General features: G+C 46.4%; 1 protein-coding gene across 1 annotated transcript in view; it reads right to left on the reverse strand.

Annotated features, from left to right (window-relative positions):
* Positions 1–990: 990 nt before the first annotated feature.
* HSPA12A (heat shock protein family A (Hsp70) member 12A) overlaps positions 991–18,258 on the reverse strand; it is a 91,508-nt gene continuing 74,240 nt past the window's right edge. Inside the window, exons 11-12 of the mRNA XM_082268438.1 lie at positions 15,598–15,701; positions 991–2,177 (exon numbers count right to left, since the gene is read on the reverse strand). Coding sequence (XP_082124564.1) covers positions 1,543–2,177; positions 15,598–15,701 — 739 coding nt within the window. The 3' untranslated portion in view covers positions 991–1,542. The remainder of the gene's footprint in view (positions 2,178–15,597; positions 15,702–18,258) is intronic.

Consider the following 18,258-nt stretch of genomic DNA (forward strand, 5'->3'; position numbering starts at 1 on the left):
ACAATTAGACCCCGCCTTTTACTGAAATATCACAAACCCGCCTCATTGCAAATATCTATTGCTATAATTAACTTTCCTTTGGCATCCAGTTTGTGTTTTTATTTGCTACTGAAGAGCAAAAAACCTCCTAGGAAAATTTTGAGAAGGAAATGTTTGGGTAAACCGAGATGAGGCAAACTGTCCTATTAGTTATTTTTGCTCATCAGGATCAAGACCTAACTGCTAAAATATAACACATATAGAGTAATTTTACCTGCCATGGAAACTATCAGTACATATCATTAAAACTTTTAGACCACACTCACACCCATAGGCGATGCATTATAGTTTCAATTTGCGCCAATACACATTGGTCAAACCCATTCTACATTCATTTTGTTTTGCATGTGCACATCCATTTCCTATTGGCTTTCAATACACATTAATCCATCAAAAAATGTATATGAACATGACCTTTCTATTCAACATGGCAGCACAATGCATATAATTGTACCTGTGTTGCAATGGAAAAACTGAGTTCTGTGTAATTTTGGAATCGTGGATGTTCATTGGAGGCTCATAGGAAGTGAATGAAACACGCATAGACGAACAAATGGAGATGTGGATTATATTATACAAGTCTAGGTGTGAATGCTCCCTTTGTTTTTCTTCTTTTTTAAGTGCCAGATTACTGCAACTTGGAGACACTTAAAGGGCTGCAGAATTTTTTATGATCTTCTCAGCAGCAAAATGAAAAAGTTTAAATGGCTTTTAAACTGTAAAGGACACCTGTGAGGACCAATATGGGAGCTGTCATTGACTTTTTTAAGAGCAGGCTCTAAGGCAGTGATGGTGAACCTTGGCACCCCAGATGTTTTGGAACTATATTTCCCATGATGCTCATGAACTCTGCAGTGTATTTGAGAATCATGGGAAATGTAGTTCCAAAACATCTGGGGTGCCAATGTTCACCATCACTGCTCTAAGGCCTCATCCTCATCCCTAGTTTCACAACCTAGAGAGTCACTGACGAGCACCAAGAAAAATGGGCATTAAAACATTTCTAAATAGGTGGGTGCTTGTTCCAGATTAGTAAGTAGTAAAGCGGGTTCAGGATGAAGAGGATACCCCCATAGCTGGTACCATTAACAAGCAAGTCAGCCTTGGCAGTTCTTGTATGTTAGTCTTCACAGGTTCTGTTGTACAACATGTTTGGGCCTCATTCGTTGAGACTGTTTAAGGAGTCAGAGGACCGCAGGCAGCATAAAGTATAAAATACACATTGACATGCCTGGGTTAGATGTTTGCTGGTTGAGCAATTTAAGAGAAGCATGGAGGAGAGCACCACCTGTGGTCAACCTGCTGACCTCCAACAACTGAGGAATTACAACTCCCAACATGGCTTCCAGGTTCTCCTATGCTGAAGGTGGGAGGATGGCGCCAATCCCAAAAGTTAGCTGCGTGATATAATCGGGTCCCGAGACTGTCAGGATTCTGAAGAGCTGGGACTATGTCTCCGGAAGCTGGGGCAAGCGCCAACAGGGAATAAAGGATTGTGGAGTTCTAGTTTAAGAAATCAATGCTAACTTTTACGCTTTTTGAGGTGGTGATGTCAAGGGCGGTGGCCTTAATCTCAGTGTCCCCAAACTGCATGATGGTTTGAATCTCCCTGCGTGTTGGGACCGGCGTGCTGTCCACCCCAGTCAGGTCGAGCTTCAAGGTGCCACACTTCCGTACGCCGGGGTCAGTGATGAAGTTGACATCTTCTTGCTCAGAGCAGTAGACATTGATGATAATGAGCAGTTGGGAAGGTTTGGCCGGCGTGTAGCTGCGTTTCACCGTCTCTCCCAGAGCCACCGACTGGTCAGACAGAATGAATTTATCCAGCACATCTGTGCACCACCGTGTGCCATCCTTCAGCAGAAGCTTCTCCGCTGGGTGCTTCCCTTCCACATAGCGATTGAGGACCCCAACTCCGTACGTCATAGGTGAGCGGCGAACTTTGATAACAGCTGGATCCAGGCCAAACAAGACAGCTCCCTTCAGGATGGTCAAACCCACATCATGGGGGATGATGACACGACACTGATTACCGAACGCCTGCTGCACCGCTACCTGGAGTAATGGAGATTCTGCAAACCCGCCTACCAGAAAGAGGAACTTGACCCCGCTCACCTCCGGCTTCTGAAACAGGTTGGCTGAAAAACAAAAAAACCCCAGTGATCCTTTGTGAAGTAAAGTACAACTATAGGCATACTATACCAGAAGCCATTTGTTATGCCAAGGAAAAGTTAAAAGCGTTTTAAAATTACCTATGTAAAAAAAAAACTGGATTTTTGACTTTCCGTAAAATTCTTTTCTCTGAAGTTCATTGACAGATGCAGCTCCATATTCTTCTTAACCATTGGGTTATGCTGCCCCCTACAGGAGTAGGACATTAGGCAGGCAAAACCTTTTCCACACCTATGGGGCAGTCCCTGCAGGCATGCACCCAACTCAGTCTGCGATAGAATTCAGTTATGTTGCAAGCAGTGTTTAGTAGAAAAAAAACCCCATCCCAATCAGAAATAGAGGGGCCGGTGCTGCGACTGTCAATGAACTTCAGAGAAAAGGATTTTATGGTAGATCAAAAATCCAGTTTTCTCTATCGTTCATTGACAGACGCAGCTCCATATTCTTATTGACCATTGGGACGTCCCAAAGCAGTATTTGCATGAGGGGTGGGAAAACAACGCAAAAAAGAATGTAATTCCCCAAAGGCTAAACTTAGCCAACCAGTGAACATGGAGCTCAACCAGGAACAACTGGAGCCCATCTTGAAAACATACACCCTCAAAAAGAATATTTTCTCTTTTAAACAGCAGCCTGCAAAACCTTGCAGCCAAAAGAAGCATCCGAGGATGCCAACACATCTATTTTGTAGAATTTTGTGAACGTGTGCACAGACGACCAAGTTGCCGCCTTAACAATTTGCATTACTGAGGCCTGATGGCGAAAAGCCCAAGAGGCACTCAGTGCCCTAGAAGAATGCGCCTTCACAGGGAAAGGTGGAACCTGACCCTTCCACGAATAAGCCTGTACCACCGTCTGCCTGATCCATTTGGATATGGTTGCGGCAGACGCAGCCAATCCCTTTCGAGGTTCTTCCGTGAGGTCAAAAAGAGTCTGATTTCCTGAAAGATTCAGTGGCCACCAGGTAAACCCTAATTGCGTGAAACACAGCCAAAGAATGCAAGGCAATTTCCTTAGGATGCTTGGGTTTAGGACAGAGTGAAGGCAGCCCACTGTCTTTATTCAAATGGAAATTTGAATATTTGAAATTTGAAACCACCTTAGGAAGAAATGACTGATTAGGTTGAAGTACCACCTTATCTCTGTGGACCACTAGATAAGGTGAACGGCAGGATAGCAGCGCCAATTCAGATATTTTGCGAGCAGAGGTAATAGCCACCAAAAAGGCTACCTTCTGTGACAGTGTAAGCAGAGGAATTTCCCTAATGTTCTCAAAAGGAGGTTTTTGAAGGACAGACAGTACCAAGTAAAGATCCCACAGAGGTAATGGGGATCGTCTCGGAGGAGCCATATGGCGAACCCCTTGAATAAAAGTGTGAATCAAAGCATGCGTAGCTAAAGGGCATTGGAAAAAAAACAGCCAAAGCCAACACTTGGCCTTTTAAATTACCCAAGGCCAACCGCTGTTCAACCCCTCTTTGGAGAAAGGTCAAAATCCTAGCCACTGAAAAAAGGTGAGGATGTACCTTCAGCGATTCACACCATGAGATGTACGATTTCCACATACGATGATAGATCTTCCTGGGGGTAGATTTTCTAGCCTTCAACATGGTAGGAATCACTAAATCAGAAAGACCCCTGTCCTTCAATACATGCCTTTCAACAGTCACGCCATTAAAGCCAGCAACTGTAAAGCAGGATGGAAGATCGGCCCTTGAGACAGCAGATCTTCCCTGAGAGAAAGTCTCCAAGGAGCATCCTCGACCATCCTTACCAGATCAGCGTACCAAGACCAGTGAGGCCAGTCTGGGGCCACCAGAATGACCAAAATCCCTTCCACCTCTATCCTGCGCAGAAGCCTCGGCAGGAGTTTCAGCGGAGGAAACTCATAGATCAGCCGATACTGACCCCAAGGAGCCACCACTGCGTCTGTGGCTCCATCCAGAGGATTCCGAGACCTAGCTACAAACCGCTGTACCTTCTTCTTGAGTCAAGAAGCTAACAGAGTCGACGATGGGTGTCCTGCACCGGACACACAGCAGGTGAAATACCTCCGGGTGCAGGGACCATTTCCCCTGATCCAACACCTGACGACTCAGGTAATCTACCGGCCAGTTCTCCACTCCTGGGATATGCACGACGGAAAGGGCTGGAACTAAATTTTCTGCCCATTTCAGGATCTCGGCCACCTCCCGGGCTACTAAGACACACTTTGTGCCCCCTTGATAATTGACGTAAGCCATGATCATGGCATTGTTTAATTGAATCCGAACTTTAAAACCCTGTAGACGATTTGTCCAGTGACTCAGACAAAGCTTTATCGCTCTGAGTTCCAGAATATTGATCAGTAGTCTGGACTCCTCCACGGTCCAGGACCCCTGGACACACAGCTTCCCAAGCACTCCTCCCCAGCCAGACAGGCTGGCATCCGTGGTTACCACGGTCCAATACAATGGGAGGAAGGACTTGCCCTGGCGTAGGGTCAACGAGCGAAGCCACCACAGAAGAGCACTCTTTGTGCTGTGACTCAACCGAATCATAGTGTCCAAGGATTTTGGATCTTTATTCCACTTGACAAGAAATTCCCTTTGTAAGTGTCTTGTGTGGAACTGAGCAAACGAAACCGCCTCGAAGGTCGCACCATCAGGCCTAAGGTTCACATTGCAAGTTCGCAGAGAGGACAGGTTGCTAGATAACAGCAAATGAATCACCCTCTGCAACTTTTGCAGCTTTTCTGGGGGAAGAAACACCCTCGCCGAAGCTGAGTCCAGAGTCAGGCCCAGATAATCCAGTTTTGAAGATGGCACCAGAGCAGATTTTTTTAAATTGATGTTCCAACTGAACTCTTGCAGAGTCCGTACAGTGATTGTCAAGTCGCCCAACAGGACTAAATGTGAGACTGCTCTTAGGAGGAGATCGTCCAGGTACCCCAGTACCGCAATCCCCCATTGTCGTAGTAATGCCAATATTGGAGCGAACACTTTGGTAAAGACCCTGGGAGCAAAGGCGAGACCAAAGGGTAACCCCACAAATTGATAATGCTCCTCTCCTACAGCGAAGTGAAGAAAATGCTGGTGTCCAGTGTAAATTGGGATCTGTAGATATGCGTCCTTGATATTGATGGAGGCCAAAAAGTCTCCTTGGTGTTGGGAAAATACTACAGTGCGAATGGACTCCATTTGAAACTTCTGTACCAAAGCGGTTTAGAGCCTTGAGGTCAGGATTGGATGCACTTTGCCTTCTTTCCTGGGAACAGTGAACAGGTTTGAATAGAACCCCTGAAATCGTTCCCGAGAGGGAACTGGCACAATCACCCCTTGCGACAGCAGAACTTGTACAGCCTCTCGTAGATCCCTTAACCGATCTGGAGATAGGCGTAGATTGGACGGGAAGAATCTGTCCGACGGTCAAGACCTGAATTCGATCTGGTAACCCAAACAGATCAGTTTGTGGACCCATTAGTACTGAATCAAGGAGGTCCATGGTTCCAGAAAGAAGTGAAGAGGTTCCCCCACTCCAGTTACAGGTGAGGGCGTCCCTTCATGCAGATGGGGATTTGTCTGTAGATCTGGATTGGCCTGCTCTCAGCTTACCCGATCATGTCTTCTTGAAACCCCCAGAACACCTAAATGGCTTAGATCCTTTCTCCTGCGTGCAGGAGGCACGAAAAGGCCCTCTGTGGGCTGTAAAATAAGGCTCCCATCTATTACGTGGTGACTTGCCCTTGAAGGATTGAAGAAGAGGAGCACTCTTCCCACCTGTAAGACCCTTGATCAGTTTCCACAATGAGGATCCAAACAAATGGTCCCCCATAAAGGGGAGCTCTGATAGAGCCCTTTTTGAAGCCTGATACGCAGACCAGCTTTTTAGCCACACCATGCGTCTAATAGCTACCCCCACCGCAGATACTCCTGCTACAAGAGGGGCCGCATCTAGCGACGCATCACGTATACATAGTAGGGCTTGGACCATTTGGTCCGTTAGCTCTGCCAGACTGTTCTGTTTCTAGGTCACTTTTTAGTAACTTTGCCCATTCCGTTATGGTCTGGGACACCAGAGTGATCACGCAGATCAGTTTAAGTATTGAGCCCACTATCACATGTAAGTGGCGGGACAGAGATTAAATCCATTTATCCACAGGGTCTGTAAAGACTGGGGACTCCTCCACCAGGACCACAGTAGATTTGTTCAGTCTGGAGACCGGATGGTCCATCTTCGGTGGAACGGTCCATTTTGCTGATACCGCATCCGCAAATGGATAGCGCCTCTTAACCACTTGCCGACTGCCGCACGACTATTTACTGCAGCGGTCAGCCCCTCACAGGCAAAGCGACGTAGTACTACATCGCTTGCCTGTGAGGCTTTAGGGAGTGAGCGCGCACCGCCGGAGGCTCGCTCACGGACCCCCCCGCGCGCGAGTGACCGGCGGACCCGATGTCCGCCAGTCACTCGCGATCGTCGGTTACACCGGGAGAAAGGCAGGCGGCTAATGTAAACACAGCCCCCTGTCATTCTCCCCTGTGTAACAGCACAGATCATACGGTCCTGCTATGTAGGACCGTTGATCTCTGCTGTTACACACACAGCCACATCCAATCACAGTTAGAATCACGCCCCTAGGGACACACTTAACCCCTCCCTCTCAAATAAAGTCAACCCCTTCCCTGCCAGTGTCATTTTTACAGTAACAGTGCATATGTATAGCACTTATTACTGTAGTAATGTCGCTGGTAACCCCAAAAATGTCAGTCAAGGGTCCGATCTGTCCGCCGCAATGTCGCAGTCCCGCAAAAAAAAAAAACGCAGATCGCCGCCATTACTCGTTAAAAAAAAAAAAAAACAATAAAAATGACAAAAATCATTCCCTTAGTTAGTAAACGCAATAACTTTTGCGCAAACCAATCAAAATATGTTTTTTGCGATTTTTTTTTTTTCAAACATATGTAGCAGAAAACAAATTGGCCTAAAATGTTAAAAAATTTTGATTTTTACATTTTTTTGGGGGGGAATTTCATATAAAAAAATGTGAAAAATATTGTTATTTTTTCGAAATTGTCGCTCTTTTTTTGTTTATAGCGCATGATCAAAAAATTGCACAGGTGATCAAATACCACCAAAAGAAAGCTTTGTTTGTGGGAAAAAAAGGACGTCAAATTTGTTTGGGTACAGTGTCGCACAACCACGCAATTGTCCGTTAAAGTCACGCAGTGCCGAATCGCAAAATAGGCCCTGGTCAGGAAGGGGGTAAAATCTTCCGGGGCTTAAGTGGTTAAAACGCTTCGGCACCACTAACATCTGTTTGAGGCGCCCCCATTGGTCAGTGACAATTTTGTCAAAAAGTTCTGGACAAAGGAAAACCTTGCCCAACTTCTGGGATTTGCGATTGCCAAATGACACCTGTGTCCCTGGCGCTGCAGAATCATCCGCCATTTTTAGTTTCCCACACTGACACTATAAATGCCTCCACCAGCGCGCTTTCCTGAACAGGTGCAGACGATGATATGTTGTCCTCCACATCTGAGTGTGATGACACAGTACCCTCAGGGTGACATATGTCTGCGGCGGCCATATCTGAGGATACAGGCGAGGTAGGGGAGGGCATAGGGTGCATTTTACTAGTGGTATTTTTTAAAACCAAATCAACCTTTGACACCAGGTTTTCCAAAACCGCCGTTAAGGCAAACAGGGGTTATGACCCGGAGGTCCCTGCAACCGCAAGGAGGGGATCCGTAGGTGAAATTTGTTCCTGGGACTCCATATGAACCCTGGAATAGCACAGTGTCACCTTAAGAAAACTGCTAAAAACTGACCCACACCGCTGCAACAGCAGTACTACAAGTCCGAGCCACTAGCACTGCAGATAGCAGGGTGAGAGAAAGAGACCTACAGGGACTTCAATAGACATACCACCATTCGATATGGAGGAGAAAAGGATCGGTCTGCTGTTCAGAGAAAACGATCTTCACAGGTAGAGGAAGTACCTGGGTAATCACTAGAGTAAAGGCCTAGCCACTCCCTGCTGTCTGTCTGGCTGTCTGCGTTTGTGGACTCCGAGAAAATGGCCACTCAATGCATTCCTATGTGGAAACCACAAAAACATGGGCGCACATGCATTTCAATGGGAACTTCTGCAAAATGAGGCTGAATGATTCTACAGTAAATTGGCAGCCCCCTTGGCGCACCATTGCAGTCTCCAGGACCCCCTAGGAGGTCCAAACAATTAGTGGCATCGGGGGTCTACGGAAGGGATCCCAACCAGGATTAACCACCCTCCCCCCAGCGGAACCGCTATAGCGGCATTGGCGCGTCCACCCGCAAGGACCCCCATCGCTGACTGAGGTAGGGACCTCTATGATGGTGGAAAGAGAGGCCTTGGGGGAGCCTGGTACATACTGAGAGGCCAGAGGGAATGAGGGGGTGCCCGAGGGTCTGACCTTCCTAGGGATGGGCCCATGTCAGCCCGAGACCGCCAGAGCTATGGGGGAACACTACTAACCATACCAACAACATCAGGTGGGCAACACTCCAGACAGACTACCTCTCCACTCGGGGTGGGGGTGCTGACGGCCAAGGGGTACGCCACGACTCAGGCCAAACCAGGTCATGTGCGTCCCGGCGAGGTGTTTCACTCGCGGGCCAGCCCCCATCCATTGGGGCTATTTCTGTCGTGGCGAGGCCTAGCGCTGGGCTATAACCTGCATTGGCTGGGCTGGGAGACCTTAAGGATCTAGGATGTCCAAAACCCAGTCCAGCTGTTGATTGCAGTTGTCTCAGGAACATAACTAGCTTAAAAATTTTATTTTTTAACAAGGGTTCCCTTTAAAAATAAAAAAAAGACAAGCTAAGACCGAAGTCCCAGCCGGACTAAATCCTATAGCAGAGTGAGTGGGTATATGCCTGCAGGGACTGCCCCATAGGCGTGGTAAAGATTTTTCCCACCTAGTGTCCTACTCCTGTAGGAGGCAGTATAACCCAATGGTCAAGAAGAATATGGAGCTGTGTCTGTCAAGGAACGATAGAGAAAACCTTAGTTACTTACCGGTGACGGTATTTCTAAGAGCCTTTCAGGACAGCACCTGGAGAGAGCGCAGCTCCACCCAATCCACAGGAAACACTGCAAATAAAAACTCCTCCTCTTCCACCATGCCTCAGTCATAGAGTAGCCTCCGACATGCTGGAAAACATAAACTACCACAGGTTAAACATTTACAAATTATATTATAAACAAAACCAAGGGGGGGTAGCTGCTGCTGTCCTGAAAGGCTCTTAGAAATACCATCACCGGTAAGTAACTAAGGTTTTCTCAGATCGCCTTTCAGGACAGCACCTGGAGAGGATAAGCGAGTAACTTACACTTAGGGTGGGACCACTGCCTGCAGAACTTTTCTGCCGAAGGCTTGATCCTGAGCTGACAACAAGTCCAACCTGTAATGTCTAATAAAGGTTGAATAGCTGGACCAGGTAGCTGCCTTGCAGATTTGATCAGGACGAAGCACCGGCCCTTTCAGCCCATGAGGTTGCCACAGACCTTATAGAATGCGCCAAGATGCCTTCTGGAGGTTCTTCTTCTTGAGCTACATAAGCCTGTTCAATTGCCCATCTGAGCCATTTGCCTAAAGTGCTCTTTGATGCTTTTTCTCCTATACGGGACCCTGAGAAGATGACAAATAATGCATTTGTCTTTCTAAATTCCTTAGTTACCAGGAGGAACTGAAGTAAGCATCTCCTCACATCCAAGGTATGAAAGGATTCTTCCCGAGTATTACTAGGAGCTGAGGAGAAAGTTGGTAAGACAATTTCTTGTGATCTATGAAAAGATGAAGCAATCTTTGGAAGAAAGGCTGGGTCCGTTCTTAGGACTACTCGATCTGCAAAAATTGTCAAAAAAGGGTCTGAAATTGAGAGGGCCTGGATCTCACTGATCCTCCTGGCCGAGGTAATTGCTATCAAAAAGATAGTTTTCAAAACTAAATTCTTCAGGGAAGCCTCTTTTAAAGGTTCAAAAGGAAACTTAGTTAGACCTTGTAACACAATGGTCAAATCCCATTTGGGAAATACTTTAAGGGCTATTGGCCTATTGCGGGCTAATGCCTTGAAAAAACGAATGATTAGAGTCTCTTGGGACAAAGTCTTTTCGAAAAAAACTGAAAGTGCCGCTACTTGCGTCTTTAAAGTACTTGCTGCTAGTCCTTTCTCCATTCCCTCATGGAGGAACTCAAGCACTGAAATTAAATTTTTTAATTCAAAATTTTTGCTGGAACACCAAAAGTTGTATTTTCTCCAGACTTTCAAGTAAATATCCCTAGTCACCTTCTTCCTGCTGGAGAGAAGGGTGGAGATAACTTTTTCTGACAGGCCTCTGGCTCTCAAGATGTCTTCTTCAGTAACCACGCTGTCAGTTGTAAGCGGTCCAGTTCTGGGTACACTAGGTTCCCCTGTGTCAAAAGATCTCTCCTGTACGGAAGCTTCCAGGGAGGTTCTGAGGCAAGATTCAGCAGGAGGGCGAACCAAGGTCTCTTTGGCCAGTAAGGTGTAATCAGAATCAAGTTGGTCTTTTCTTCCCTGAACTTCTTGAGAACCAACGGAATCAGTTGGAATGGAGGGAACGCGTAAGACAAACGGAAGTCCCATGGATGGGCTAGGGCATCCAAGCCCCAGTCCTGATCCTCCCTGTGTAGGGAAAAGAATCTTTGGACTTTGGTGTTCTGTTGACAAGCGAACAAATCTATTTGGGGAAGACCCCAGACTTCCACGATCTGCATGAATACTTCTTGATTCAGACTCCATTCTGATTCCAACACCTTTTTCCTGCTCAGCAGATCTGCTAGAAGGTTTTGTGACCCCTTCAGATGCACCGCTGTCAGAGAGGCTAGATTTTTCTCCGCCCAGGAGAGTAGCTGTATTGCCAGATCTGATAGCTGTCTGCTTCTTGTGCCTCCTTGCTTTGACACGTAGGCCACTGCTGTCATGTTGTCCGACAGAACTTGCACATGATGGCCCCTGACTGTCTGTTGAAAGGACCAAAGACCCAAAAGGATGGCTTTCAACTCCCGCCAGTTGGATGATTTCCTGGACTCTGCTTTGGACCATGTCCCTTGCATCGTCCGGCCTTCCAGGTGGGCTCCCCAACCCCACGAACTGGCATCCGTCGTCAGACGTTTGTTCGTCTGGAAAGTCCATTGCAGACCTTCTTCCAGATTTCTGGAATTCCTCCACCACCACAGAAATCTCTTTGCTTTCGTGGAGATTCTGATGGATTTCTCCAGATGTTCCGGGTATGACCAACTCTGCAGAACGTCTCTCTGGAGAAGACGGGAATGCAGTCTTGCCCACTGTACTGCAGGGATAGCGGCTGTGAGTAAGCCCAAAGCTGCCATGGCCGACCTGACAGTAACCTGATGATTGGTCTGTAATCGAGCAACTGCGTTCTGAGTCTTCTCGATCTTTTCTTGAGGTAGAAACACCTTCTGGAGGACCGAATCTATTCTGTATCCCAGAAATTTTATCTGCTGAGATGGAATCAAACTGGATTTCTCCAAATTCATGAGCCACCCCAGACTCTCTAGGTGGTCCTGAGTCTCCTGAAGGTGTACCAACGCCTGGCTCTTGGACTCTGCAAAAATTAGCAGATCGTCCAGGTAAGGGACAATTGAAATACCCCTCAGCCTTAATGGCTCTAGGGCATCCGCCATTACCTTGGTAAACACCCTTGGAGAAGATGAGAGGCCAAAGGGGAGGGCCCTGAACTGCAGATGCCAGACCGATTCCCCGAGATTGACCGCCAGCCTTAGGAATTTCTGGCACTCCTGATTTATTGGGATGTGCAGATAAGCGTCCCTCAGATCCAAGGATGCCATGAAACAGTTTGGGGACAACAGTTTGGTCACTGAATAAATGGTGTCCATCCTGAAGTGCTTGTACCGAATTGATCTGTTTAGGATTTTCAAATTTAGGATCATTCGGTACTTGCCTGAGGGTTTTTTCACTAGAAAGATCTGAGAATAAAACCCACGGCCTTGTTGCCCCTCGGGGACTTGGATAATCACTTCCTGTTGAATCAGCTCTTGTAAAAGAGACATCATTGAGGAAGCCTCTTCCGGATCCCTTGGAAGGGGAGTAACATGGAATCTGCTTGGAGGTGTCTCCGAAAACTCCAGTTTGTATCCTTGAGCCACTATATTCTTCACAAAGGGGCTTGCGGATACGTCTTCCCAACGTGGGAGGAACCATAACAGCCTTCCTCCCACTGGAAGACTGTTGTCACTTGCTTTTATTGGCCTGGTCAGGTGGTCTAAAGAGGACTCCACCTTTCCCTTTGCCTTTATGGGAGGTCCATCTTGATCTCTGATCTTGTTCACGACCTCTGTTGGTTTGTTGAACAGAACGAAATCTCTTCTTAGGAGGAGATTTCTTTTTTGATGGAAAGGCTTTCTTCTTATCCGCCGTTCTGTCAAGAATTGCTTCCAATTCAGGCCCGAAAAGCAAGTCACCGGCAAAAGGTAAACCACAGCGTTTCACCTTAGAAGCTGAATCACCTGTCCAGGTTTTCAACCAGACCGCCCTCCTGGCAGAGTTGACAAGGGCTGCTGACCTGGCAGACATTTTGATAGACTCAGCAGAAGCATCGGCCATATATTTTACTGCCTTTAGGAGCAGCGGAAATGAATCCAGGAGATCTTTCCTTGCTGTTCCAGCCTCCACATGCCCTTTAAGTTGTTCGAGCCAGCACTCAAGATTTCTGGCTACCACCGTGGAGGCCATGGCCGGCTTAAGGCTAGACGTAGAGGAGTCCCAAGCCTTTTTAAGGAGAGAATCTGCCCTTTTATCCATGGTGTCTTTCAGAACACCCATGTCTTCGAACGCCAAATCCGTGCGGCGAGACACCTGAGAAAAAGCAGCATCCACTCTGGGCTTTTTGTTCCATAGGTGCGCCATATCCTCTTCAAACGGAAATCTCCTTCTTAGGGATTTAGAGAAAAAAGGGGCCCTCTCTGGGTCCTTCCACTCTTTTTCAATAGATTCAGTAAGGACTTTATGAACAGGAAAATCCCTGCGCTTTGTCTGTTCAAGGCCCTGGTACATTCTGTCATGAAGTGAAACTTGCACCTTTTCTTCTGCGATTTCCAACGTGGTGTAAATCGCTTTCAGCAACTCATCAACCTCTTCCAAGGATAATTTGTATCTGGAAGAACTAGCCACCTCTTCCTTCTCTTCCTCCTCTGAATCCCTGATGGAACAGAGAGCACTCTCCCCCTCATCTTCTGAATCACTTGACACTGCAGACTTAGAAGTAGACGGCTGGGAAGATGTACCACCCGTTTGTTGGGAATCTGATAGAACTTGTGGCGTCCTGGATAACAGGGAACGAACTGAGGACAGGGTGTCTGTGAGTTCTTTAAATGAAGATATGAATTCATTATTCTGCTGACTAGACTCTTCCTTCACAAGGTCAGCAATACATGTTTTACAAAGTGGCTTCACCCAGGAATCTCTGAGTGGATTTTTGCATGAAGGGCATTTCCTTGATGCTGGGGCTCTTGTCTTCACTGTGGCTTTAACCTAGTAAAGAAAAAGCCACCATGAAAGCCCAATAACCACAAATAAAAGAAAACCACCACCTAGTGATTTCTTGCAAGGGAGAAAATCGTGACCCACACCAAAAAGGATCAGAAGAAAAGACTCCCAGATGCATATGTATCCTGTTAGACTGGGAACAGTTACTCAGTCTACAGGGCAGGCTCCAAAGGAGGAAGGAAGAAACCCCACAATAAAAGCTCACACAGTAAAGAAAAAAGAGGCACCACTGCACCTCTCCTACCTGAGCTTGGCCGGCGCTGGCGGTGCCTGCTTCCACCGTCGCTGCAGACTTTTCCTCCATGTTGTTGAAAAGTGCAGCTTGCTGGCAGATCTCTCCATTTAAATACCGCTTCCCGCGTCCTCCTCTGTGGACCGGAAGCGGAAGCGCCGACCTCGTGACCTGCCTCTGACCCCTGCGTGTACTGCGGTTGGAGCAAACGCCGCCACGCCCCCACCGGAAGTCCCGTCCACCGGAAGTGACGCCGCGCGTCCCCGGGATCAGAGCCCGAAAGTGCGGGAGATTCAAATGCCAAAAGCGGCTCCCCGCCCGCCGACCGGCCGAAGCGCGGATCTCTGACGCCCGGACCGGATCCTCCGATGGGTTTCAGCTCCCCTGAGCGAACGAGGTGAGAGGCTCCGGAGCATACCCCCTTTGACACTCCAGGGAGGGGAGCTGGGATGGTCTCCAAGCTGAAACAGCAAACACAAAACTGGGCAATAAATCCTTCTCTCCCCCTGGAGAGAGTGCAGCCCTTTCCACATAGCTCCTGCAATGCTTCCACCATGGCGGAGGAAACACAAATGACTGAGGCATGGTGGAAGAGGAGGAGTTTTTATTTGCAGTGTTTCCTGTGGATTGGGTGGAGCTGCGCTCTCTCCAGGTGCTGTCCTGAAAGGCGATCTGAGAAAATAATTTACCTTTCTATAATATTAATTCTGCACTTTCCATTGCCCCAGACTGTCTGTCCTAATAGAAATGGGGCCAATGGTGGGTGGAACTAGCCTGGTGGGCAGGACTATCCTGAGCTCGCAAGTCATCCCAATGTAAGGTGCAGGCCACAGATAAACTACAGCTCCCAAGCTCCCTTGTACCCTATGCAAATCAGATGTGTGCTATTGGGTATAACCATCTGCCGTGGGTTGAGCCAGTTTGCATGTAACAAAAGTGATTGTGCCTGAGGCCGATGGACATGCTAATAGATTAAGACAACAGTATTGTTCACACCTCCCCTATCAGCATGTCATGCTGTAGTCCTTGCAGACAAAGCTGATGCAAGAGTGGCAACGCTGCCATTTCTTACAAGGCAGCCTAACATTGCCACCTTCTAACATGAACTTACATTCAGCACAGAGATCTGGCAGAATCAAGTTTTAGCAGGATTTATAATTGGAATAACTAAATAAAAATTACACCTTTTTACAAAGGTGTCATTTTTTATGCTAAACAACATATCTATTCTTCTTTTTCCTATAGTTCTATTTTAACTTTTACTTTCAAAATAACACACAAATCAATATTATAGGGAACGCAAGATAAATTGAACACATATAGCTAAATGAGGCAGAGAAGTGATCCCTATACCTCCAAAGCAGCGACCCCTTCTTCTTGCTGTCGTCCGACAGCAGTGCAGAGTTAAAAGATCTTATATAAATAGTAAAAACAGATATAAATCACCAGTTTTAAAATGTATGAGCTTAAAAAAAACGAATAAAGACACATAAAAATGATTGTAGTTAAAATACTTTGTCACTTACATTGAATTTATATTAGCCTCCCCCCCCCCCCTCTTAACATCGCCCCAGACTTACACAAGTGTTCAATTATGTGGTCCATGGTTGGCTTGAATAGGGCGTTCATTGCGTCGGGGTTCATTCTCAGCATTCCTTGTGATGACCACTTGACAAAATCCACACTGCGCAGGAGAAGAGGTGTCAGCAAAGAATTTTGCAATATCTGCACAGAATATTCAATATTCAAGGGCACATTTTTCACATAGTTCTGAGCTAGAGGCCCCCTGATTTTACCTGCGACTGTTTATATATTTCTAAAATGTGCCAGCTGTAATAACATGCCGTGTCTGGGACTATGGAAGAGGAGGGGGGTAATGTGGGGGTGGAAACCCTGGATATAATAACAGGAGTTCTAGATCATGAAAATCTCAGGGTACTCAACATGCAATGTAGACGAGCACATAAAGCCAGCTTAACAGCATACATGTCTATTATAATTTCTTCCTTCCCCTAATGAGGTCAGTACAGGGCTATCATTGATAAACTCCTTCCAGAGATGTTAGTTGTCTGGCTGTCATACAAACCCTACGGCTTCGATGCTTTGAGCCACTAACCCAGAACAAGTATGTCGATCAACCACTCTCAAACAGGGTTCCATGGAACCCTAAGGTTCCTTCAAAAGTTGCTAGGGGTTTCATGAGCTGTGGTGAATTGATCTCTCATTTGTCTGCACAGTGGCAGGGCCAATGTTACTTGGCAGAACCAACTGCAAGGCACCGGTGAAGCCTCTCCTCTTTTCTCTCTGATGACCTACCAGTAAGAGGTGGATTATTCCCACTGACCTTCAATGTAAAGTCATTCTTTACACTGACCACCGATGGAAGGGGGCATGTCTCCACATCACACTTGAATAAGGGAGCACTATGCTGACCTTAAAAATAAGGAGCCCTGTCTTAATTTCCTTTTTTTAATGATTTTGTCGGATAGAGAAGGGGATGTTAAAAAACTATCCAACCTGGTAGTCAAATACTGTAGGATTGCCATATCTACATCTTACTGATCATGCTAATGTACCAAGTGTTGTTGGTGGAATCATTATTATCATGGTCTCCTAGAGCCCTGAACATGATTTATTTTTTTCATTTGAGTTTGGTTTCATAAAAACTATAGACAATAGCAGGGAAGATGTTCCTTAATTTTTTTTCATTGCTCTGGGTTGGTGGTTCATTGTACTGAAGACATAGGATTTGCATGACATCCAGGCAATGCATCAGAAATGTGCACAACGGAAACATCTGTTTCATTTCGGTTTCATTCATTAAGTAAATCATATTGTTTAGTCATAATCATTATGTTAGAATGATTCGTTTTTAGGACATTTTTGTTGTTTTGTATGATTTGTTGATCCGTATTTTCGGAAGTTCAGTTATTCTTTTGTTATTATGAAAGATTTGCTGTACTGTATTTGCTTTAACATGTTGATTTGTTATTTCGGGAGATTTATTTTGCACTCTGAGTCATCCCTGCTAGTCCAACCCACAAAGAGAAATGGAATGAGCTGATTGTATGATATAGACTGAAGTCGCATGCATCCGAAAGTAATGAATGGAATGAAAATAATTTAGGATTAATTCGATATGCTATGATTCAGAAATTCTAAAGGAGATCCACCACCTCCCAACCCAAACACAATAAGTAGTAGGAATCATCTTATTTCACTTTTCTACCTTACTGTATGTAGCACTACCCTATAGGAGCCGCTATTTTCTCCAGGTCTTCCCTTGTTTCAGCCCTGCAGCCAGGCACACAGTATATCCCACAGCCAGGTGCACAACTTCCACTCGTTGCTCTAATGACCAGTCTAGGGGTTGTAGTGTTTTTCTTGTTTTATTTAAGTTTAGCAATTTGAATAGGAGAAGGGGGTCTAGTAGGATATTCTAATTGAACTATTCACACATGAGGATAGCTTTCTCTGTAGAACTGTGTAGCAGACAGTACAGAATGGAGCATCCAGAATGATGTCCCCTTTAGCCTACACCCAGCAGCTGACTTATAGCACCCAGAGGAGAGATTCAGCAACACCCTGTCTCTAGGATCCCTTTAGGGGGGATCTGTACTAACAAGGCCCTAGTCGCAGGTCACCTTGCTCAGTGATACTAGACAGGATCTATGGACATCCTCCCTCAGTCAGCTCTCAGGAGAACCCTGGGTTTCAGCATTCACTGTTTAGGCCCTCAGGTCATTCACCTGAGGCTGCATAGCAGCCTGTGCTGAAGAGAGGAGACAGGCCCCCTCCCCAACTGGACCACTCCTCTCAGGAGGAAGTCCCCAATCCCATGTGCTCACTAAATATAAATACCAGCATCCAGCATGCTCAGGGGCACCACCACCTGTAATTGGCTGGGAGGAAATTCATATTCATGCTGCTGATCTGCATGAGTCACTCCTGTTCACCCAGAACCTTCCAGGGCTGCCTGGATACAGACGAGCCAATCATGCCAGCAACAGCACTGTGAGTCACACAGGATACCCTCACTAAGCAATTGTACTGTAACTTTCCTGTTAAGCAGAAAAGCTGCTATGTTTTGCCTGGCAATCTCCTGTTAAGCAGGAGACCACACTATATCATTTAATTATTATTATTTATTTATTTCAGGTACTTATATAGCGCTGTCAATTTACGCAGCGCTTTACATATACATTGCACATTCACATCAGTCCCTGCCCTCAAAGGAGCTA

The sequence above is a fragment of the Pelophylax lessonae genome (genome assembly GCF_965119305.1).
Source record: "Pelophylax lessonae genome assembly, chromosome: 9".
Lineage (NCBI taxonomy): Eukaryota > Metazoa > Chordata > Amphibia > Anura > Ranidae > Pelophylax > Pelophylax lessonae.